This window comes from Dreissena polymorpha, chromosome 2 (assembly GCF_020536995.1).
Source record: "Dreissena polymorpha isolate Duluth1 chromosome 2, UMN_Dpol_1.0, whole genome shotgun sequence".
Lineage (NCBI taxonomy): Eukaryota > Metazoa > Mollusca > Bivalvia > Myida > Dreissenidae > Dreissena > Dreissena polymorpha.
In genome coordinates, this window is record NC_068356.1 from 98,041,345 (window position 1) to 98,068,410 (window position 27,066).

The window sequence follows — 27,066 nt, forward strand, 5'->3', positions numbered from 1 at the left end:
AAGTTGAGAACAAATGTTCGTACTAAGCATACAGTATTGTGTTTGAGACCAGAGAAATAATGCCTGCACTTTGTAGAGGCATAAAAATAGGTTTCTTACCTTGGACTCTGTAGAACTGTAATGCACAAGTTGGTCCATCTCTTCACCAGGCACTCTGGTAGTTGAGAACACAAGTTCGTATTGTGCCATACAGATCGGGATCGTGTTTCGGATCAACAGAGGCTCCATTTTCTCATGCTCAATGCTTTGACGCACTAGCATGAACTGGTATATCACATTGGCAGCTCTGAAAATATGTGAATCCATGAACGTATACCGGTGTGACATTGGCAGCTTTGATATATGAAAATATGTGAAACCATTAAAGGGTATATCAAATTGCCAGCTCTGAAAATTTGAGCAAAAAGTGTAATTAGTGTTCTCCCAGTGTGCACAGGCTAATCAAGAACACTTTCTGCTTTCATGTTATTTTCGTTTGAATGGAGTCTCCTGTTAGCAAAAATCCTGTTTAAGTATAAAATGTCTTCCCAGATAAGCCTGTATGGAGTGCACTGGCTAGTAAGGGACGACACTTTGCGCACATGCTTTAAGCACAGTTTTCCATGAATAAGGCTCATGTGTGAATCCATTAAAAAAATAAGAGACTTATGTATTGTTTTCTTTATGATTGCTGTATGATGAAGTTACTATAAATATCAAAACGAAGTCCCAAATTACCCACAACTTTAACAGAAAATTAAGCCCTTCACTTAAACATGAACGAATGTATAAACAAGACAGCGAAATGCCCCAGTGTGCTAACCTTAGATCCAACTAACCTTAACCCTTTACCACATAGATATGTATTTGTATATGTGAAATTTAATAAAAGCCTTTCTTAATAAATTAAAATTAATAAAATAAATAAACAAGGATATCAGTAAAACTGATGGATGCTCCCCAATAATGCTTTGTAGATATATGGGTTAATTGTGTGGAAAAAAGTGTGACCTTGAGAAAATCTAATATTAGCCTCAGTGACCTTGACCTTGACCTCAGTGACCTCATCAAAAGGTAGAGGTCCATGCAAGGTACCTACATGCCAAATATGAAAGAGATCGGTAAAGTATTGAAGGTGCTATGAGAAACTGTAACAAAAAAGTGACGGAAAAATCTATTATTAGCCTTGGTGACCTTGACCCCAATGACCTCAAACGTCATCAAAAGGTAGAGGTCCACGCAAGGTATATACATGCCAAATATGAAAGAGTATTGAAGGTGGTATGAGAAACTGTAACAAAAGTGTGACGGAAAAATCTATTATTAGCCTTGGTGACCTTGGCCTCAGTGTTCTCAAAGGTCATCAAAAGGTAGATTTCCATGCAAGGTACCTACATGTCAAATATGAAAGAGATCGGTAAAGTACTGAAGGTGCTATGAGAAACTGTAACAAAAGTGTGATGGAAAAATCTAATATTAGCCTTGGTGACCTTGACCCCGGTGACCTCAAACGTCATCAAAAGGTAGAGGTCCATGCAAGGTATCTACATGCCAAATATGAAAGAGATCGGTAAAGTATTGAAGGTGCTATGAGAAACTGTAACAAAAGTGTGACCGTACAGAAGTACGGAAATACGGAAGGACAAACTTGCAACTATATGCTCCGCATATATATATATGGGGAGCATAAAAAGTTTTAAAGGCTTTATTTTCAACCCTAAGAAACTGATGAGCAGCAAACACCATAAAACCTGAAAAGACTGCGAGTTACTCGCAGGCTGTTCTGGTTTTATGCTGGTTGCAAAAGCCATTTTCACTTTGCTTCTTATGGGAGAAAGAGTTAACTGATCTGAAAAGCTTTTAGGTTGGTGAAAGAAATGTGACTTCTGACTTTGCTTTTACATTTTATCGTACAGTTTTCTGAAGGAAAAGACATTATTGGAACTAATATTCTGACTTAGTTTGAAAATTAAGCAAATATGTCTGCGGGTTGAAACAATCAAATAAGAGTGTGTTATACTAATTATTTTTCATCATGTTATATTAAAATAACTGCATCACCTTGATCCAGCTAGGAATTTTTATAGCACATTTTCAAACTCTCCGGCGACATTAAGTTTGATAAGAACAAATGTATTGAGCAAGTTTAGAGATGATTTGGCGAAAATATAAGTTCATGCTTGTTCATAATGTTTCAATAAAGTCACATTTCCAATAGCTCTGGTCCATTATGTACAAGTTACTGTTCTTACCTTGCCACTTGACACGATGTTGGTTTCCAAGAGCTCTGGTCCATTATGTACAAGTTACTGTTCTTACCTTGCCACTTGACTAGATGTTGGTTTCCAAGAGCTCTGGTCCATTATGTAAAGTTACTGTTCTTACCTTGCCACTTGACTAGATGTTGGTTTCCAATAGCTTTGGTCCATTATGTACAAGTTACTGTTCTTACCTTGCCACTTGACTAGTTGTTGGTTCCAATTGCTCTGGTCCATTTTGAAGCAGTAACTGTTTTTACCTTGCCACTTGACTGGATGTTGGTTTCCAATAGCTCTGGTCCATTATGAAGCAGTAACTGTTTTTACCTTGCCACTTGACTGGATGTTGGTTTCCAATTGCTCTGGTCCATTATGAAGTAGTAACTGTTCTTACCTTGCCACTTGACTTGATGTTGGTTTCCAACTGCTCTGGTCCATTATGTAGTAGTTACTGTTTATCGGCAGAGGACTTCTGCCCATCAAATAGACGTACTTCTCCCTAAACAGTACAGAAATAAGGTCATTATTCAACCAGTCATCTTAACTAAACTTATTCAAAGTTGTCTGGCGGGGAAGAAAAAGGTTATTTTGATTTGAAACTTCCTTTTAGATTATGGTAAAAGAGTTAATTATAAGGGTAAAATATGATGTAAAAAAACAAATTCTTTTAGATCATGCTAAATGTTGTTTGTGTGATAGTCTCAAACAGTAAGGTAATAACTGGTACAATTTTGACCAACGCAATACATAGAAATAACACTGACTTGGAATTATCAAGTTAAAAAAACAAAACATTCAAATGTTTATACATTATATATAAGGTCAATGAAATGGTGGCATGTACACTAACCTTTTTAATAGTTTATTGTATTAAGTAATTTTGTACTGAAAATTGTTTCCATTTAAGGTCCAATCTTCAATCTTTAAATAACAAGAGGGCCTGAAAGGCCTAAAGTCGCTCACCTGAGATAAAAAGAAATGAACTGTTCTTTGCAGCCCAAGATATCAATGGCACAAATGTTCTAACCAAGTTTCATGAAGAATGAACAACAAATGGCCCCCTGGCGGCCATGTTTTTCAACAGACCTGAACCATTTTTGAACTCATCCTACATATCATTGGGACAAATCTTCTGACAAAATTTCATGAAGATTTGACAATAAATGTGGTTGCTACAGGGATAATAAGGCAAATATTCGCGATGCACAACGGAAGACAGACAATTGACAAAAGGTGATCACAAAAGTTCACCATGAGCAAAAAATATTTTGCTCATAAAGATTGTCACCATGTTTGAAGATGATATTATTAAAACTAATTGAGTAAACTAAATCAAGATATGATAACAACATGTGTACTCAGCAAGACAATTAGTGTCATTCAGATTGAATTAAAAATGTGACTAAAAGTATTCAAAATGTTTCACTATAAACAACCTAAGACATACAAAAAAACTACCACCACCCCTGAGAGCCTTGTTTTTTAAACACACATGAACTATTTTCAGACTCACCTTGCAATTATATTTCCAAATAAAAAATCAATAAATCCGTTTTAAAAACTACCTAAATCTTTGATAATCACACAATCAAATTCAGACCTCATCAATAAACTGTGTGCCTAAAAAATTATATCTTCTCATATATATGGTGCCACACATCAAAGAAATAGCACAACAATGTATCAAGTTGCTGATCTAAAACTAGAACAACAAGGTTCACTCAAATTGTGTATTGATTTGTACTCAGGCAGGTGATAAGGGTCAGTTTGAGTAATTAAGTGTGCATATATAGCCATAAAAGGAAAAATGCCCTGCCCCCTGGTGGCCATGTTTTTCAACCAACCCAGACCATTTTCAAACTCGATGGACAAAAGGCGATCACAAAAGCTAACCATGAGCATATTGTGCTCAGGTGAGCTAATAAAAAAAACTTGAACAAATGTTTACAGCACATAAAATGTGAACCATCAAATAAATGATTTTGCCTTACCAGAAGTCAGTAACGTAATGTTGGGCCCACCAGGATTTCAGGTAGAGAATTCTCTGTAGTTTGGGCCCCAAGGTCCTCTGAAATTCCTTTGACTCCTTTTTCAGATCCTGAATGATTTGAGAGTCCTCTCCATACAAGGGCTTCAGGGACTGGATTAGGGACTTAAGAGTTTCTTTTAGTGGCGGAACTGGTTGCCTGCAAAAAATGTGACCAATCAGATATTAGTTTCATACACATATAAATATTTTGGTGTTCTTGGTGGTTTCTTGAAATTGAGGAACTTGATGCCTGCAGAATATTTAAATAGACCAATCAGACAGAAGAAAAGTATATAAATATCTCAACTCAACATTAAAAAAATAAAAATAACTGCTTTGAAATAAACTTTGAATGTTTAGACAAACACTTTTAGTGTCTTCAGAGCAGGCTACCTACAACAACCTTTTTTTACCCAAACTAAACAATTACCTAAATGTAAGGATATGTAAACATGCAAAATACTTGAAGTAATCAATCAATAAGCTTTCAATGCTGGAACCAGTCAGGATGGGAATAAAAAAGTGTCTTTGAGATTTCCTTTTTATTGTAGAACTTGGATTGTATTAACACAGCATTTTTACAGACTAATGAGTGAATTTAAATGGACCAATTACCGGTAGAAATCAGATACAAACTGAGCATAAATCATTTCAACCAATCAAAATGCCTGTTACATACCTAGGCAGACTCTGCTGGCACCCGTACAAAGATGGATGACTTCCACTGACCAGATGAACCAGGAGTCCCCACACAGTCGTGGCCAGTGACTGAGTCTTTGGTTGCTCATCTGATATTTAAACAAGCAATACAATAGGCTAAACACCCTCATATGACATACGGTTAGAGGGCAGGTAAGCTTAATGCACCCTTTTTTGTTAATAATTCCAGCAAGTTTTATCAAACCAAGTTGGAGTTTAACTTAATTAATCTAAGTTTAAGGACACCTTAAGTTTTTGAGATCCCATTTTTTAGCCAAAATAATTATTTTTCGGACCTTCAGGTTTGGTCCATAACAATTTACTCCAATTTTTCAGACAGTATATTTTACAGCGCTATTTTACTAGATTTCTGCCCTTTTTTCTTTTATCTGGGACCTTTCAATCATGGAGTTTTACAACCGAATTAAGGTCATAAAACCTGGCATAGAATTCCCTGAGGGCAATGGACCATTACAATTGCGTTATTGGGAAGATTACCACCTATATCGGTAATAAACAATGGTTTTGCCCAACAGCATTTGGAGTTATATCGTACTCAGGAAGCAGTATAATTGTTTTTTTATAAAGTTTTTATATACCATTTTAGGAACGAGATTGCAAATAAGTGAAATTGCATTTTATTTAAAGCAGAGAAAGGAGCATACACCACAAATAAAATGATTGCACATTTATTAATTGTTTTAATTTCATTATAATAATTAACAAACAAAAATAACATACATGTCTCTAAATTTTCTGACACTCGTACTTTTTGAATATTTTTCGTATCTAAATTTTCAGACACGAAAAAAAAAAATTTAAGTGTCCGAAAACTTTGAGTTATTACGGTAACCTAAATAAACATTTGTAACAAACCATATGATCGATATGATCAAACACGTAATCAGGCTAATAAAAAAAAGCATAAAGCCTTAAAATTACCAATCTGAAGGGTCCCACCATTTTTCTACCAAAGGTAACCAATTGGGCTTAGAGAACCTAGGTTGCTCATCTGATACATTTAGGTTAAGTTGTATTTGCTTTATCTTTATGTTAAAGGAATCATGATGTACATGCCAGTGTACTTACACATCCAACCTCTGTATGATAGCAACATCCTCAGTGTGTATCGTCTGACATGCAGTAGAATGATGAAGAAGATGAAGCCAGCTATAAATGAGGTCAGGAGGCTCCTCGCCAGCAATGGCCAGTCTATAAATAGAATAGTTGCATCTATAAATAGAAAATTGGATCTATTAATAGATTACTGGGGATTTAAATCACAGCCTATAAACCATTTGAAAGTTTGGTTGGTGGTCATCATATCCTGTAGGTACAGTGGTTACTATACAGGATTCTCAACTAGGCAACCGGGTAAAATACCCTTTCCTGGAAGCATGAGCTTGGTTGGTTGACAACATACCGGACATATTGACAGTATTGTGGCTCCCCCCCCCGGCACAATACAAGACCACACAAAATTGAAAATCTTTCAGTAACAACTAGAAGGCTGGAAATTGCAACAATAAGTAAAATTTTGAACCAACTTTCGTGAGTCAACTAAGCAAATTAGATAGCAGTGCTCGGACACTATCTCCGTCCGGACATTATTCAGTCTCAGTAAAAGAAGTGCCAAATAAACTTAGCAATACACAAACACATTTGAATGTCAAGGGGATGTTGTGATTGTTCACATTAGCAATAACACAAACCAAACCTACTCATAATTTTGCAGCGTTTTGAAGAACAGATGAACACAAGATGCGTTTGTGAAACACAATGTCCCCCTATATGATGTTTGACCTTGTAGGATGACCTTGACCTTGTGAAGGATGACCTTGACCTTGACCTTTCACCACTCAAAATGTGCAGCTCCATGAGATACACATGCATGCCAAATATCAAGTTGCTATCTTCAATATTGCAAAAGTATTCATAAAATAAGCGATTAGGGCCACATATATTTGACCTCTGACCTTCAAGGATGACCTTGACCTCGACCTTTCACCACTCAAAATGTGCAGCTCCATGAGATGCACATGCATGCCAAATATCAAGTTGCTATCTTCAATATTGCAAAAGTATTTATAAAATAAGCGATTTGGGCCACATATATTTGACCTCTGACCTTGAAGGATGACCTTGACCTTGACCTTTCACCACTCAAAATGTGCAGCTCCATGAGATACACATGCATGCCAAATATCAAGTTGCTATCTTCAATATTGCAAAAGTATTCATAAAATGAGCGATTTTGGCCACATATATTTGACCTCTGACCTTAAAGGATGACCTTGACCTTTCACCACTCAAAATGTGCAGCTTCATGAGATACACATGCATGCCAAATATGAAGTTGCTATCTTCAATATAGCAAAAGTTATTGCAAAATGTTAAAGTTGGCGCAAACAGACAGACCAACAGACAGACCAACAGACCAACAGACATGGCAAAAACAATATGTCCCCCACTACTATAGTGGGGGACATAATAATACGTATTTAGTTTTGTGCAACAAATCCCTTTCACTTCTCAACATGCTCTCATCAACTGATAAGCCATGAATCACAAATATTATGCAGTCTATTAAATCCCACTGTCAACAGTTGTTACCTCCAGGAATGTGCAGGACCTCCTCCATGTATCTCAGGTGCCCGGTGAGAGGTCGTAGTGGCTCCCAGTCACCCACCAAGACCACAGACAGCACCCCCACCATAACCACAAGATTCCACAGTTTAGTGGGCCACATGCCATTCTTGATGGAATTCCTGAAGGGTAATGATTATTATGTAACGTATGATGCAGGTCTAATGTCCATGCAACGTATAATGCAGTGTCTGATGTCCATGCAACGTATGATGCAGGTCTAATATCTATGCAATGTATGATGCAGGTCTGATGTCTATGCAATGTATGATGCAGGTCTAATATCAATGCAATGTATGATGCAGGTTTGATGTCTATGCAATGTATGATGCAGGTCTAATATCAATGCAATGTATGATGCAGGTCTGATGTCCATGCAACGTATGATGCAGGTCTGATGTCTATGCAATGTATGATGCAGGTCTGATGTCTATGCAATGTATGATGCAGGTCTAATATCAATGCAATGTATGATGCAGGTCTGATGTCCATGCAACATATGATGCAGGTCTGATGTCTATGCAACGTATGATGCAGGTCTAATGTCTATGCAACGTATGATGCAGGTCTGATGTCTATGCAATGTAAGATGCAGGTCTAATGTCTATGCAACGTATGATGCAGGTCTGATGTCTTTGCAATCTACGATGCAGGCCTGATGTCCATGCAACTTATGATGCAGGTCTGATGTCTATGCAACATATGATGCAGGTCTGATGTCCATGCAACATATGATGCAGGTCTAATGTCTATGCAACGTATGATGCAGGTCTAATGTCTATGCAACGTATGATGCAGGTCTGATGTCTTTGCAATCTACCATGCAGGTCTGATGTCTATGCAACATATGATGCAGGTCTGATGTCTTTGCAATCTATGATGCAGGTCTGATGTCTATGCAATGTATGATGCAGGTCTAATGTCTATGCAACGTATGATGCAGGTCTGATGTCTATGCAATGTACAATGCAGGTCTGATGTCTATGCAACGTATGATGCAGGTCTGATGTCTATGCAATGTACAATGCAGGTCTGATGTCTATGCAATGTACAATGCAGGTCTGATGTCTATGCAACGTATGATGCAGGTCTGATGTCTATGCAATGTACAATGCAGGTCTGATGTCCATGCAACATATGATGCAGGTCTGATGTCCATGTAATCTACGATGCCGTGTCTAATGTCTATGCCACGTATGATGGAGTTTTTAACAGTATTTCAGTAAGATCATGGCAGATACTTACCCAACTCACACTTTTCTTGGATGAGCTGTTTTACTAGTACTTACATGTATGCACATGCTTTAAAGCCATTAAGTAACATCTGCCCCTCTTAAATCAGAGGTGGGTGGAGAAAGTTTGTGAAAGTAGTTCATGACAAATGCTCTAAAAAGTTGTGTGGCTTGGGCTGAGATCGAACCCATTAACCTTGGATTTGTTGTCCAACGCTCTAACTGACTGAGTTTAGATGGGTTGTAATCTCAATGCACCTCAGAAGAGAAGTAAAGTGCAGAGGATAAAATTGCTAAATGCCCTGAATAAGAAGTAATGTGAAAACCCTCATAAAATAAGTAAATTTCAGAGAACAACAGGATGCTAGGATCAATTATTTCAGATAAATGATAAACTGTCAGTATATGTCAGCTGATTCATAAGCCCATTTGAATTAATTTAAGTAATTACTAAAACATAGATCAATCTAAAACTAAACATCCGGTCAAGTGCTTTTGGTGTGTTGATCAAAGGCATCATCAATTCAAGTATCGAAGCTTTGTGTGAGACATTTTGTAATTTTTGTTATACAATATTATATTGTTTTGGTTATTCCATTTATGCCTAGTGTCTAGGAAAAAAGGCCATTGCAAACAGCGCAGACCCAGATGAGGGTCTCATCTGGGTCTGCGCCGTTTGCTTAAAGGAATTTCTGTAAGAAATATTCTAAATATAGAAATAAATATACTAGACATCCCTAATTTTGGAAATAAAAATTGATCCAATTTGAAGGATGGGAGAGTCAACTACCAGGTAGGCATAAATGGGTAATCCTGTGCAGACAGACAAGCAGATTGCTTTATGCCTCCTGCATACGATATGAAGATAAAAGAGGCATAAAAATGGTAGAGTTGAGAGGGTAAATCACCTTAAACTCATTTCCTTAGAAGTGGTTTGAAATCATTCCTCTTTATTTAAACTTTATGCACAAATAGCCTATTCAGATTAAGTTTTAAGTTATCAGACTAAAACTGAAACATTTAATCACTTGCACCTAATAAATACATGCTAGGTGAACAAACAAAATATGTCTTTAAAATAAAAAAATTATTAAACAGTACATGTGCACTGAAAATTATCACGGTCAAGTTTGAGTATGTCACCGCACATTATTAAATAACAAATACAATCTGCAAATGATTGACTTAAAGATTGTGTTATCAAGTCACAAGCTTAAATGGAGCATAGTGTAAAGGTTATCACCCTTTTGATCCATTTAAAGCAAAATATTTACATTTGAAGGCAAGGTCAATTGTATTAGATCAGATGTAAGTGGCTTGAAACCTTTAAAACCAAATCAAACTTGACTGAACACCTTTCATATTGAAAAGTTGACCTAAAACTTAGCTATTACATAATTGTTATAATTATATTATATATAATCTTTGTCTTGACTTGTCATTTGAATCAATCAATGTTTTTCCGTCACTTAAAAGACTTGACTGCAAGTATTTACTTCAAAACAAAATGTGCCTTACCAAAAATTAAGTAAATTATAAACACAAACATTGTACTGTATGATTTAATTGCACCACAAGCAAAGTACAAAATAACAAGGGCTGTTTGTAAAACATGCATGCCCCCCATATGGGCTGTCCGTTGTAGTGGCAGCCATTGTGTGAATACAATTTTTGTCACTGTGACCTTGACCTTTGACCTAGTGACCTGAAAATCAATAGGGGTCATCTGCGGGTTACCATCAATGTACCTATGAAGTGTCATGATCCTAGGCAAAAGCGTTCTTGAGTTATCATCCGAAAATCATTTTACTATTTCGGGACACCGTGACCTTGACCTTTGACCTTGTGACCTCAAAATCAATAGGGGTCATCTGCAAGTCATGATCAATCTACCTATGAAGTTTCATGATCCTAGGCGTATGCATTCTTGAGTTATCATCCGAAAACCATTTTACTATTTCGGGTCACCGTGACCTTGACCTTTGACCTAGTGACCTCAAAATCAATAGGGGTCATCTGTGAGTCATGATCAATCTACCCATGAAGTTTCATGATCCTAGGCGTATGCGTTCTTGAGTTATCATCTGGAAACCATTTTACTATTTCGGGTTACCGTGACCTTGACCTTTGACCTAGTGACCTCAAAATCAATAGGGGTCATCTGCATGTCATAATCATTATACCCATGAAGTTTCATGATCCTAGGCGTATGCCTTCTTGAGTTATCATTCAAAAACCATTTTACTATTTCTGGTCACCGTGACCTTGACCTTTGACCTAGTGACCTCAAAATCAATAGGGGTCATCTGCGAGTCATGATCAATGTACCTATGAAGTTTCATGATCCTAGGCCCAAGCGTTCTTGAGTTATCGTCTGACAACCACCTGGTGGACGGACCGACAGACCGACCGACAGACCGACATGAGCAAAGCAATATACCCCCTCTTCTTCGAAGGGGGGCATAATAAGCTTTATGTAAATAAAGAAAGGTGCATTTTCACAAAACTGTACTTAATCAGAAAAATGGTACAGAATCAGAGTTTTTTGCCCAATTGTGAAAAAAAAACATGAAATTGGGAACCTTTGTGTTGTGAAATCCTCAGATTGGGAATGATGGGTCTTTTGAATTGCTTGCTACTTAATTGCACCAACACATTTAAATATTCTTTTACATGTATCTCTGTATCTCTAAATGCTTGCATTAGATTAAAGCATTTTATCGTAAACTAGCGTTCAAGACCACAGTGCAAAAGTTACACAAAAGCATCAATGTTTCATCAAATATTACACCTAAGTTTACACCAAAATATAATTAATCTATATTCAATAAACTCAATTCGTTTACCATCAATTTTTCCCTGAGGCAAGAAATTGCTTGGAGATAAAAAGCAAGGTCAGTCTCTGATAGCTGTACAAGTATATTTGAATTTTATCGCCCTTGTCTCAATATTGTCAAACCAAGAAACTGTTTTCATTCATTTAAAACTCAAACTCAAAGACGTTTACCCAAAAAATTGTAATTCACTGATAATGAATGTTATCATCATTTGACATGCAAACAGTATCTCAGGAGAAAAACTGGTAGGTGCTGATGTAATGACTTCCTATACATATAGAAGAACAAAAAAATGTTAATAGAAAAATAATATGAAATCTTTTAATATAACCATTACCAATTGCCAATTTTACTTTGGGTAAAAGCTACTTTAAAATCACATAGGGTTGACTGCATGTATAAGATTTCAAAACCTTTTTCATTCCAATTCGTAAACAACCATTTTGATTTTTAAAATATGTGGTATGATTTAAAATATCCATACACTTACTTATGGTCAAGATCAGACAAATATCTTTCAACCAGTTATAGTTAAATTCTTTCTTCATTTTAACCAAATAATAAGACTCACAATTTGTACATTACAGCAGAAATTTCAAACTACCAGACAAGTTTTCAAAGTTTAACTCCAAGTTACCGGAGTTTCAGTATCTCTACTACACTCTAGACCCGGTTAGGCTTGTAATCAAGATCTGTACTGTGTCACATACACTAATGTTCCAACAAAGCCTGTTTTCATACAGTGTATTCCACTATATACTCTACACTTAACAAAAATAAAATTGGCATCCAAAACCGTTTGCAGTCCAAATTTCTTTCTTTACGATCATCCAACTGTGCAAGTTTGAGTGAGATTAAGACTATAGCTATAGAAACATTCAAAACACTTTTAACTGCACCACACCACAACATTTAAACTGTTTTTTGTGTGTACGACAATGCCTCAGAGAGGGATTTTATACAATGCATTAGTTAGGAGAAGAAACAAAAAATATTAGGACTATAAAATTATATTCTATATAAAGTGAAAATCCAGATTAAGGTCTCCATAAACTCTGCAGAGCCAAGGTCATTTAAGTGTGAACAAGCATTTAAACAGGATTTGAAAACACAAGCTTCAAGTAACTTTAAATTATATAAAATGGCCATAATTATGCCAAAATTTGTTGCAACCAAAGTCTTTCCTCAGCAATAATCTACACATTTAAGATCTTCAACAGAGACAGTTTGAGGATATCCACACAGAAATACAAGAGGAGTTCTGACCACAAGTTTGGGGACATACATACAGAAATACAAGAGGAGTTCTGACCACAAGTTTGGGGACATACATACAGAAATACAAGAGGAGTTCTGACCACAAGTTTGGGGACATACATACAGAAATACAAGAGGAGTTCTGGCCACAAGTTTGGGGACATATATACAGAAATACAAGAGGAGTTCTGACCACAAGTTTGGGACATACATACAGAAATACAAGAGGAGTTCTGACAACAAGTTTGGGGACATACATACAGAAATACAAGAGGAGTTCTGACCACAAGTTTGGGGACATACATACAGAAATACAAGAGGAGTTCTGACCACAAGTTTGGGGACATACATACAGAAATACAAGAGGAGTTCTGACCACAAGTTTGGGGACATACACACAGAAATACAAGAAGAGTTCTGACCACAAGTTTGGGGACATTCACACAGAAATACAAGAGGAGTTCTGACCACAAGTTTGGGGACATACACACAGAAATACAAGAGGAGTTCTGACCACAAGTTTGGGGACATACATACAGAAATACAAGAGGAGTTCTGACCACAAGTTTGGGGACATACATACAGAAATACAAGAGGAGTTCTGACCACAAGTTTGGGGACATTCACACAGAAATACAAGAGGAGTTCTGACCACAAGTTTGGGGACATACATACAGAAATACAAGAGGAGTTCTGACCACAAGTTTGGGGACATACATACAGTCCAACAAAAAAAAACATGCTTACCTGGATAAGTGCTTAATGCCAACTATAGTTGCAATAATTTATCTCTCAGCTTTATAACCCAAAGGGAGGCCAGTGAATTTTCCCCCAAAATTGAAGCCTTTTACAGGCTGTTTCCCAATGCCAATGGAAAAAAACAGCACAAAAAGGCTGTTTCCCAATGCCAATGGAAAAAAACAGCACAAAAAGGCTGTTTCCCAATGCCAATGGAAAAAAACAGCACAAAAAGGCTGTTTCCCAATGCCAATGGAAAAAAGCACAAAAAGGCTGTTTCCCAATAAACTCAATAATTGGTTTATTGAGTTTATTATACAACAATTTAATGCCTTAGCACTTTATAATATAAATTTTAGAAAGCAGTTAATCATGCACTTATAAACAATTGGTATACTGTTATTTATATTCATATAAATAATGTTTTAAGTTTTCCCAATGTCATGGTTTATGGCGCTTTTTTCCCAATAAAATGGCAACGGCTGTAAAATATAAAGCATTGCGTAATACATCACTGGATGCTAAGAGTCTCAGATCTGTCACAGCAAAAATTAGCAAAAGCTCAGGGAGTCAGTTTATATATGGACTAAATGCCTCCTAGTTGCAATAATTCAACTCTCAGCTTTATAACCCAAAGGCTCAGGGAGTACGGAGAGTCAATATATATTCCTCTAATTCCTCCCAACCCGTATGAGCAAAATATTAAACACAGGCAGTCATATTTTAAAAACAGATATTAAATTGTGTGGGTTATTTAATTGTAAATAAGACTATTTAATAATTATGGATAATAATTTGTTACTTTATTTTATTTATTTATTTTTCATGAAGGGGCGTTAAACTTTCAAGTCCTCACATAACCAATGTTATTTCGTTACTATTGTAAATAGAAAACTCCAGCAATTACACGATTTCGTTCTATCATAAACGTGCAATATCTATAAAATGCATGAAAGTTACCTTATACGAAAGAATCGTCTTATAGCGTGTGTCCTCAAACCGAACAAAAAATCCTCCCTGGGGTTTCGACCTTCTTCTATTCGCCCCACTCTGGGACGCGAAACAGCGCTTCTAGCTTCTGCCATTTTTGAAATTTTAACCAAACACAATCAATTGATCGATCTCTAACCATAAGCAAGACCGTGCATATCGATAACAAGTCAAGCCACCGTGTAATCGTGTGTAGTGTTTATCGTGTAGTAACATGTGGTAGAAAGTTTCACATTTTGACAGCTGATTCTAGTTTTGGACGAAAAATGTGAAACAAGAATAGTGTATTATGCGGGTACTGGAGATACATAAATCCACCGGAAACTACATAAATCTACCGGAATCTACTGACTATTAACGTTTTTTTCTTCATGCACACTTGATGCAATTCTTCTTTAAAGTTTTTCTTATGATCAGTTATTTATTCTCTTACATTGAAATACACACATTAATAATGCCGTGTTTAGAGATCATATATGGTGCTTTTTTTTTACAAACCATGACATATATGATGTGTTTTAGACCGTTGATGTTGCAAATATCAAAATAAGCGTGCGTCCTCACTCTAGATATGCAAAAAGGTGATATTTTAAACGATTCAATGGTGCGGAAATACATCCATAAACAGAAGATAACTGAACACGATATTAATGATTTATAATGGGTTACTGTATACAATTCTTTGACTAATTAATGATTCTAAGGTTCACAAACTGTGATTTTCAATACACGGTCTATTAACACTTGTATTTCATTTTTGAAACATCAATGAATATTTTCTGATATGCTTGATCTATTTTATGATAGTAACGTATTCCAAATGAGTTCAAAGTATGACCTATATTTTTTATTTGATTCACCTGTGTATGTCTTAATTACGGAATCCGGATAGTGCCATCTATAATCTCGGCCTTCTTTCATCAAGGGCAACACACGATACACGATATTTTGCGCGACAGTCTTGCATAAGCGGATCTTTGTCACGTGACTTTCGAAATTGCAGTTATAAAATTCGAGGACTTCCGAAAGAACCCCCACGGGGTCTCATAATGCAAGAGTAAACAATCAACTCTTAATGGATTGAAATATAAACACTTGCTGACATATAGAACTAATCTGAAACAAACCTTAAACTTATACTTCAATTATGAAATTGTGTCGGTCCCTGCAAAACCTTAAATATATATGCACACAACTTCAAAAATCCAGGGAAGTTAATACGAACTTCCAATTTTTAATAACATGAAATGCCATAGCTTTTAAACCAAAATAACTTGAACTTTTTCAATTCAGATTTCAATACGTCTTCATAAACATTAGTTGTTCATTTTTGTGATTAAACCAATGTACGTTTTAACATCATTATAAAAAAGTCTCACACAAGTGCTACAAGAATAATAACCTATCAATATTTTCACAAAGATTGAACTAATATACATGTTCTTAATAATTGCACTTGGAGTAAGGTTATTTTCATTTTATTGTTTACATTTGATGTCATTTTTTTCCAGAGAAATAAAGTCAAGCGCAGGCACGATCTTTGCATTTACAGGTCCCATTATCTTGGATCGTCTAATAAACATATAGATCTACCGGTACTTAAAAAAAAAGAGCTCCGCGGTCGGAGACATATGCACTCCCCGAAACAGGGCTTTGAACAAGTGACCCCAATTTCAATACGGGTCAAGGCCAATGCACATGTTAAGTAGCAAGTCAATCGGTAAATTCGTTGACGATTTATTGACTGGAAATGATTTTCACACTTATTGTGAAAGCGACCTTGACCTTTTACCTAGTGACCCCAATTTCAATAGGGGTCATCTACTGTCCAATGTCAATGCACATGGGAAGTATCAAGCCAATCGGTCAGTTCGTCGACGAGTTATTGATCGGAAACGATTTTCACACTTATTGTGACAGTGACCTTGACCTTTGACCTAGTGACCCCAATTTTAAAAGGGGCCATCTACTGTCCTAGGTCAATACACATGTAAAGTATCAAGCAAAGCGGTCTAGTCGTTGGTGAGTTTTTAATCGGAATCGAACTGGTCAACCGACAGAGCGATCGAGCAACCGACCGTGTTTACAACCTATTTAGAAATAATCGATAATTATAAACAAATGGACATTTTTCTCAACGTATAGACTTTTAAGTGAGCAGGAACTTATCTTATTAAATTTACTTGTTCAAATGTTGACTAACTAACATGTTCAAAAAATTAAAAAAAAAATTGATAAAATGCTCTGTAGAAGGGTCTACAAATGAAATGAACAGTTTATGGAGAATAGAATAAAAAACTTTCCATAAAAAATAATGAAAATCACCACATTAATAGAAAAATGTATAAACAAAGCCAGTTGTTAAAAACAGATTTAATTGCAAGGCAATGTTTACCTTTTCAAAAGGCTAAAGAGAAATAAGATAATTTCTCCTCGCAGTGGATAAACAAGGATTAAACCTATTTGATACAACTTATAAGATATTTTGACGCATCTGGACATTTTTTACCTTTTTGGGAACCTAAATTGACGGACATGTGAATACCGGCGGATAAGTTCCGAAAGATCCATTTTTGGAAAACACTACGTCCTAAGCTCGATCTTGCAAAACTGTTTAATACTATTAAAAAGGTGAATTTCTTTTATCAAAGATTATTTGACGAATTTATAATGAGAGTAAGGTTAAACATTCGGCAAAACGGTTAAGGATATTGAAGATCCTCAGTTTTCACAAACATCTCTTACATTATAATTACACGTAGTTAATGCACGTGTATATGTAAAAAATGATATCATCGACGTTTTAATATCAATTTTAAATATATTACTATACATGTGCGTCGAATATATGACAGCTACGGTAAACCTGTCAAATACTTAGATATCTAGTTGATTGCCATGAGTTTTTGGTCTGTGTTCAATTGTTGGACAATTGGTCCCTTTTCATAAATAATGAACTAACAGTCAGATGATGTGTAAAGTGACCGAAAGATCCTTCCGTCGGATCAAAATAACAAAAAGCTACGGCTCAAGCAGAACCCAGCTAATAATTTCGTGGGAGTAGTTGCACTATGGCTTTTGGTGTGTCAAATTACATATAACTTGGGCATGAATGAGTTTTAACCACTTTTTGGAAATACAATAACTTTACGCCACGAACTGGTCTCGATATCATGAAAAGTCTTATGTATTGTATAAAACGACTTGCTTATATACCTATATATTGATACAACTAAGAAATGTTGTAAAAAATATTGACTGAAAACTGCATCGCAGATCAAAACTGTGATGGTGCATCAATTAAAAATTGAATGTTTTGACGAAATTAAATAACACTCTTAAATCGGTCATTCTTATCGTCATTCTCCTAGCAGAGTTGTCATTCGTGCCTCAACATACATCTCTGCACACATTTGAGTATTTTAAGGTTGCTGCGAACCAATAATTTTTCAGAGTGGTATCCGATTCAGATCACAGCTGTTCCGAATTTGATAAAACTTTACATGCAGCAAGTGGATATGCGCACATTGTCAAGTCTTTCAGCGCCAATGACTTGTATGGAGTTATATACCTTTCATTAATAATAAAACATTTTTTGAATATTTTTTTACGTTTCCGGGCAAGATATCTGGAAATAATCAGCAGATTTTGATGTCATTTTATATGCGATAATCTCAAAGATTGGATGGACTTAACATTCTCGGGTCATGCCACATCCGTGATTTTCGACGGAGTCATTGACCTTTGAAAACTATACCGTTTTCCTACTAAAAAACAGGATATTTGGGTTCTTTGCCTCTTTTTTCTACATAAAAAACCCCGTCTCATTTCTGGTTCTGGAGTTTTCACCCCTTTTATACTACACAAACATTACCCTTACTTAATAACCAGATTCTTGGGTTCTCTATAGTTGCATAAAAACAAAAGCGTTTTTTCTCTCTCGTTACTTAACTGAACAATTCTCATGTTTAATATCATGATACTATAATTCTCTCCCTATCTCATACTATGATTTTTTTTTACTCTGAGAAGCCTGAGGCTTCAGTACGCAGGCACCAAAAGCTATTTATGAGTTAAAGCACTTCTTTAGCAATACTTATCACACAGAGCACGAGATCTTTGGTAAACATGTATGCCACGCCCTCTAACTTTCAGCGAAGTTGTCTATATATATATATATATATATATATATATATATATATATATATATATATATATATATATATATATATATATATATATATATATATATATATATATATATATATATATATATATATCCATAATTATGCACACTTTTAACGATTGTTTCATATTTAATGCCCATTGCCTTGATCCCGTTATCTGAAAATGATTAGGGTGCATACAAGACTTGCACATTTATATGAACCATGTATGTATCTGTAGATAGTGTGTGTTATAAATTTTCATACTTCAACCTCCTGTCACCTTTAACTAAGACCCATTGATGATGAATGGGGTCTAAGTGTCTTCCTAAGTGTCAACATACCAATTTGGATGATAGTTGGTTAAATGTTCTATAAGTATGACATGGAAATACATTTTCTGTTACAAGTGCTTGTGACCTTGATCTTAAACATTGCCCTCAAAATCAAAAGGCATCTTTCTTTCGTCCCAAGTAACTAATGCCCATTTAGATCAGCTGGATTAAGGGCTGGTGTGCTCTTGATATAATGTGGAAAGCAATTTCTTCATACAAGCTCCTGATAACCCTGACCTTTTAGTGCATGACTTCAAAATCAATGAGTCTTCTTTTAATCACAAGAAACAATAATAACGATTTGAAGTATTGTACTTAAACGCGTTCTCAAAAATTAATATATTGCTGAAAAGAATTTCCTGTTAAAAACACCTTGACCTTTGATATGGTGGCCTAAACTTGAGGTCTTCATTCCTCATTAGAACCAGTATACAAATAAGCATGTTTGTGTATACAAGTATTCCCAAAGTATGGTGCAGAAACAAACTGTCAAGCCCCCTTGAGCTTGAACCTGTTGACCACAAAAGGTCCCTTCCGTTCTTCCAAAGTAACAAGCATACCAATGTTCATGGTTGTAGGTCAAATTGTTCCCTAGATATCATAAACAAGGGCTGTTTGTAAAACATGCATGCCCCCCATATGGGCTGTCAGTTGTAGTGGTAGCCATTGTGTGAATACGTTTTTTTTATCCAAGATATCATTGATACTTATATTCTGGCAAAATTTTATGAAGATTGGAATATAAACGTGGCATCCACAGAGTTAACAAGGCAAATATTGACGGCTCACGACGGCCATAAAGCGATCACAAAAGAGCCATGAGCACGTTGTGTGATTACACTCAATGCGTTCAAATTTTTCTCACAGGCTTTGCCATTGACCTTTATAGTATGGATGGCTTTGTTATTATTTATTGCTATCATGTACCTGCAATATTGTGTTAACAATACACAAAGCATATGACATAAATAGACTTATTGAGCTTATAATAATCTGATTACTATAGCCAGGTCAATTAAGGACTTAAAAAACATTTTTGTTGTCCTGATTTCATGAAGACTTGAGATATTTATGCACATAGAGTTTCAAGATATGGGATTATCCACAATTAAAAAGTATTTTTGATCTGTGTTGTGCAGGCTCTTTTTCCATGACTGTCAATGTGAAATTTCCATGTGAAAAGGATGTCAATTTTTTCATTCAACCATTTTGTATAAAGAATGGTTCTGCATATAATTTGTCATTTTGATATGAGATGACCAGGGTGACAGAGAAAAACGATATGCATTTGAGATCTGGTCAGGACTCCATATAAAAGTGGTTATATTTAAAAATGTTTAATTACCACATGACCACGGACTCTAGATCTCCGTGACATGACTAAGGTTCTAAATTAATCTAGTATGAACATTTGAACTATATCTTTTTAAAACAATTAAAAAAATATTTGATGTACAAATTTAATCTACCAATGTGTACAGACACTACTTAACATATATTTTACTGTATTGAATGTAGGAAATAGTTAAAATATCCATTAGAAAAAGAGAGCAGGATATGAAATATTCATTGCCTGAAGCAAATACCCTGGAGCTATGTTTATATATCTTTAAACACACTGATTAAAGAAGTAAAACAATTAATTGATACAACAGAGGTAAAATCATCCCCTCTGAACAATATGATACATAATTATGCATCATATCTTTTTATCTGGATCTGGATGTTTAGGTGTGCGCGCTGCGGCAGAGATATAGAAGTTACTTAATATGTTTTGGATTTAATTTAATTCACTGAAATTCATCACTGAAGTAACAGTATGATCTCATTTGATATAGATGTTCATGATTGTATCAAGCAAAATATATTAAATAATTATCAGTATTAATTCACTGACACGATTTCAGTATCGTTAAAATGATTTCAGTAAAGTCTATCATTCATATGCATCAATTTTGTAAATATCAATATAAGTATACTACATGAATACGTTTTTGAAACAAGGGCTGTTTGTAAAACATGCATGCCCCCCATATGGGCTGTCAGTTGTAGTGGCAGCCATTGTGCGAATACGTTTTTTGGCACTGAGACCTTGACCTTTGACCTAGTGACCTGAAAATCAATAGGGGTCATCTGCGAGTCATGATCAATGTACTTATGAAGTTTCATGATCCTAGGCGTAAGCTTTCTTGTGTTATCATCCGGAAACCATTTTACTGTGTAAAGTCACCGTGACCTTGACCTTTGACCTAGTGACCTGAAAGTCTATAGGGGTCATCTGCGAGTCATGATCAATGTACCTAAGAAGTTTCATGATCATAGGCGTAAGCATTCTTGAGTTATCATCCGGAAACCATTTTTCAAAGTCGAGTCACTGTGACCTTGACCTTTGACCTGAAAATCATTAGGGGTCATCTGCGAGTCATGATCAATGTACCTATGAAGTTTCATGATCCTAGGCATACACGTTGTTGCATTATCATCCGGAAACCATTTTACTATTTCGGGTCACCGTGATCTTGACCTTTAACCTAGTGACCTGAAATTCAATAGGGATCATCTGCGAGTTATAATCAATGTATCTATGAAGTTTCATGATCCTAGGCATAAGCGTTCTTGAGTTATCATCCGGAAACCATTTAACTATTTCGGGTCCCCGTGACCTTGACCTTTGACCTAGTGACCTCAAAAGGGGTCATCTGCGAGTCATGATCAATGTATCTATGAAGTTTCATGATCCTAGGCATAAGCGTTCTTGAGTTATCATCCGGAAACCATTTTACTATTTCGGGTCACAGTGACCTTGACCTCTGACCTAGTGACCTGAAAATCAATAGGGGTCATCTGCCAGTCATGATCAATGAACCTATGAAGTTTCATGATCCTAGGCATAAGCGTTCTTGAGTTATCATCCGGAAACCGTTTTACTATTTCGGGTCACCGTGACCTTGACCTTTGACCTAGTGACCTCAAAATCAATAGTGGTCATCTGCGAGTCATGATCAATGTACACGTGAAGTTTCATGATCCTAGGCATAAGCGTTCTTGAGTTATCATCAGGAAACCATTTTACTATTTCGGGTCACCGTGACCTTGCTCTTTGACCTAGTGACCTCAAAATCAATATGGGTCATCTGCGAGTCATGATCAATATACCTATGAAGTTTTATGATCCTCGGCATAAGCACTCTTGAGTTATCATCCGGAAACCATCTGGTGGACGGACATACGGACCGACATGTGCAAAACACTATACCCTCTTCTTCGAAGGGGGCATAATAATACAGTAGCATGAACCAACAAGAGAGGCAAATTGTTATGTCACAATTTGGCAGTGCATAAAAAGTGGTACTTAATTATCTCGCTAAACATGGGTCTAAATTACGTTTTAAAGCTATTTTCTGATTGAATGAAACAGTCCGAAATCATCCAATAAATAAAGTCGAGATATTTATCTTGCGGAACATGCATTGCCATGCCGAATGCAAGCCAGTTATAAATTAAATATCGTAAATCAAAAAGTTTGTTATGTTTTTTTCGCGGTCATAGACAGTGTTCCTGGCTGAAAACGATGCAATATTACTTTTAAATCATTCATGCATTAGTTTTTAGCAAGAAAGAGGTAGAATATTAGTGTAAAACATATTTTTTTAATTTAAACTTGTGTCTGCTACAATTTAACGAGTGGTTACGGAAATTACCGATTGTACAGATGTATCGACAGACATATGCAAAACGAAAGAATAGCTTGCATATTTCAACTTTATCAGCCTTGAAATTACCTATTAATCAAATGAGAATCGAAATTATCAAAATATAAACCAGTAATGTTCATTAACACCAAAATCTTTGGGCACAACCATCATATTTATGGAAACCGTGACGTATTGTTTTTCGGAAACCGACGATCGGTAATTTCCATAACAATATGGAAAATTTCATCACTGACAAGTTTCGTTTCTAATGTTTTTCTCAAATATTCTACCACAAAATTATTACACAAATGAATGACAAGTAATACTATTATCTATAATCGACTATTCACACTCAAGTTAAATCCGGTTTTGACACAAAGGGGTGTACATTATACAGTGTACTGACAACTGATATTTCCTGTAAAACGCGAATGCAATAAGGCTGTATCAAATGCGTCGACTTCGTTTAGGTATAATAGTGTTGATTAGCGCTAATTGTTAACAACTTTATTACCCATTGTGTGTATTGTGTTTTTCAGGGGTGTTGCAGATTATACAGCCAACACGCGGCGAATCCGGATTAAAGACAATACTATTAAACGCAATTAAAGTATGACGATGTATGATCAACACCTGATCACCTGATGATGATGGTGATGTTTGTGGCTGATGATGGTGATAAGGTTTTTTTTTTTTTAATTTAAGAAAAAATGATGAAAAAGATAATGCTCCACTGCGATCCGCTGTTATTGTATAATCACACACAAGAAACATCGAAAACAATACATGGTGTTTATAGCCAAAGTCTGGTTGACAGCAACGTGCGTTTCTATAGTAACGTAATTTGGAGTTGAAAACGATTGTTGGATTGACATCAAAGTGTTTTGCAAAATGACACAATCCAGTCGTTTTTTTTCAATAATTATAACACTCGTGAGTTTCGTTGACACAATTCATGTTAAATGGAATTGGTTCCACGATGTTTAAAAAAATTATAAGACAATAGGTTAAAGATAGTTAAGTCATTCAATTATGGTTTTTGACCATTTATGTATAGCAATCCTTGCACATGTTTATAATACAAATTCTAACACGGCACGTGACTTGTTTTCTATCGTCAAAGAAGGAAATCAAGCGTGGGTTATTCTGCAATAACTTATGGGCGGAGCTTATACACTGAAAGCACGCGCTGTAGCTCAACAAAACATGCCGATACATTTTCCACCAGCGTAATAATCCGGTATTTTATGAATGAAAGTCACGTGACGAAATACTACGCCATGAACAGAAATGCGTAAAATTGACCCAATTTCCCACGGTGTTCGTCTGCTGCTTCGATACTAAAATGGCTGAAGTTTATTGTCACATATACAGTGTTGTTTTCTTGTAGATGTAACACTCTTGCGTTAATTTAAAGTGTACAATGAAAACATGTTAGTTGGCGCAAGTTGTTGTTGTTCTTATTTAACCGAACGTGAGAAATGAAATGGGGTTTTTTCCATCCAGTTTGGCTGTTATTGAGGGCGGAGATCTGATCGACAGAACAGCCGAAAGCTATTTTTTATGGGCGGAGCTTTACATTAAATAGTATGCAAGAAAAATAAGATACATTCTATAAATCTTTAGTAAAAATCGTGTTAGAATCGAAATAATTCGTGTACGTTATAGTTTGTTGTCGAATAACCCACGGCCGGAAGTTTAGATGCGTGGTTTCAAATCACTCGTGCGAACTATAACGTACACGAATTATTTCTTAAATATCGTTCGAATCTCTTACTTATTTTATAAATTGAATCGCCGTAATAACAACTCAAGTTTCACTAAAGTCAAGCGTAATTAAATTGATTTGATCGCATTAATGCTGCTTAAGTTTAATCATTAATGCTTTAAGGGACCTTTTCACAGATTTTGGCATGTATTGAAGTTTGTCATTTTATGCTTTCGATTGATAAATGTTAACATTGGATCTAAAATGCTCCAGTAAAAAATCTAGAATAGAGCTACTATAAAAGAAAGAAAAAAAAGTAACCCTCAACTGGGCTCGAACCACTGAACCTTAGAGAAAGTCTTTCGCTTAGACCGCTCGGCCAACCGTGCTCATACAATTAGTGATATATTTTATACTTTATATACGCAATCCTCGTAGTATAACACAATATAACGACAACAACAGAACTTTCTATATAAGTCAATTGTTCCGCGTTGCAACGCTTTATAATTTAGAGGTTTTTAAATCGTCAAAAGATGCATATAATGGATATTTTAGAGCATGGTAAATGTTCAGTATTACTGTTTCCTCTCAAATATCATAATCACAACGAAAATAGGCGAATCTGAATTTTTATTTTTTATTTTGTCAATTTACCAAAACGTGAAAAGGCCGCTTTAAAACTCCTTTATGGAACATACACTGTGAATACACCGGTATGTATTCAAACGCAATCGTTTAAATATGTTAATACATAAACAACTGTTTGTCCCGCATGAATACTAAAAAGGTCCTGTGTCAGATCTCCTTGTATATCCCCGATATTTGACTTCTACACGTTAACAGCACATTTACCGACTTTACAGTTTACGTCTGTCGTAAAAATGACCTCTCATTAAATCAGGAATGTGAAGCTCGAGTAATTTCATGACAAGCAAATAAAACACTGAACATCCAAACATAAGCTGCACTTTTAATCCTTACTGGTAACATGGAAAGTCGTTCTAGGAAAACCGTGCTTAATACATGGGTGTATAAAATGTCAGCCCAGATTAGCCAGTGCAATCCGCACAGGCTAATTAGGGATGATACCTTTTGCCAAAACTGAAATTTCGCTACGAGGCTTACTTTAAACGAAACAGGCATACAAGCGGGAAGTGTCGTCCCTGATTTGCACATGCTAATCTGGGACGACACATTACGCACATAGATAAAGCCCAGTTGTCGCAGAAAGAGCAAATCTAAGAGGATTTCTTGGTTTTAAATTAAAACAAACAACGTTTTTCTACACACACAAAATTGTGATTTAATACAAAGTTTACTGTCGAAAAAAACCGATAAAATAAAAAACGAACAATGTCAGATCATTTATAGGTTGAATGGATTGAAATTACCACCATCACCAGTTATTTAATTGCAACATGGATTTGATAAACCATAGGCAAGCCGGACCCAGGCAAATTTATGCGCGAACTTTGCTAGAATTGATAATTACTCGTGCTCTTATTGTCACCACCTTTGCAATTCAAATTCACGAGTGAAGCTTCTGTATTTTTTGCGAAATAAGCATTATACCATTTTTTAAATACATAATTCAATACCAGTGACAACATTTATATGTCCAACTTATAGAAAAGACACGTATTCATACTTATAATAACAGCTAGTGTTTGTTTCGTAAAAGTAATGGAACACGTTGTTCCATTCTCTAAACAGCGCGCATGTCTTAAGGTAGCGCACCCCTAATGATTTCCCGCGATTTCTTCGAAGGTTGAAGAATCTAATAATAGGTGCCGTAGCCTAGTAGTTAAGGCGATAGACTAGAAATCTTTAGGGATATTCCCGCGCAGGTTCGAATCTTGCCGACGATGTATACTTTTTTGCGACGCGTTTTATTTCTTTTCTAATTTGATTAAATATGGCATATAAGCTATGTTTATTGTTAAATATGTTGCAATTATTATGCAAATTCTTCAATTTTTAAAATTAAAACAACGTTATGGCTAAATTGTGTTATTTACTGCTGAAAATGTGCGAACCATGCATGTTGCATTTTTATTTTTATTTAAAAAAGTAAACGGTAAATCTGTCTATTTCTTGGTAGTTTTGCTGTATATAGTGTATGTATTTAAACTAAGTTCAAAATATTACTTAAATGATACTAGTTTAAATTTTATGACACTTTGTTTTTAACCAACCCAATTTCTACTTGCCTGAAACCACTTGCATTTCATGGCGCTCTTCCATAGATAACACGTTATAAAAAATAAATTTCTGTAAAAGATAACTTTGTTCCTCTTGTTTAAACTTTAAAACACCTTTACTGCATCTGTACACACCAACTGCATGCCTATATTTGGAAATCTGGATTAATTATGGAATTTTCATATACCCCAGGGGTGCACATAAACTGGACAAAAGCCGAGTGTGGGGGTGGTTTTGAAAAAATCAGTACATTTTTTTAAAAGCATGGAAAGACTACCTAAAAATTTGCATG

The 27,066-nt window shown here is 35.6% G+C and overlaps 1 protein-coding gene across 1 annotated transcript in view; it reads right to left on the reverse strand.

Annotated features, from left to right (window-relative positions):
* LOC127868182 (carnitine O-palmitoyltransferase 1, liver isoform-like) overlaps positions 1-14,938 on the reverse strand; it is a 74,741-nt gene extending 59,803 nt beyond the window's left edge. Inside the window, exons 1-7 of the mRNA XM_052409835.1 lie at positions 14,636-14,938; positions 7,579-7,733; positions 6,055-6,177; positions 4,946-5,054; positions 4,229-4,423; positions 2,632-2,736; positions 100-286 (exon numbers count right to left, since the gene is read on the reverse strand). Coding sequence (XP_052265795.1) covers positions 100-286; positions 2,632-2,736; positions 4,229-4,423; positions 4,946-5,054; positions 6,055-6,177; positions 7,579-7,733; positions 14,636-14,760 — 999 coding nt within the window. The 5' untranslated portion in view covers positions 14,761-14,938. The remainder of the gene's footprint in view (positions 1-99; positions 287-2,631; positions 2,737-4,228; positions 4,424-4,945; positions 5,055-6,054; positions 6,178-7,578; positions 7,734-14,635) is intronic.
* Between the last annotated feature and the right edge of the window lie 12,128 nt (positions 14,939-27,066).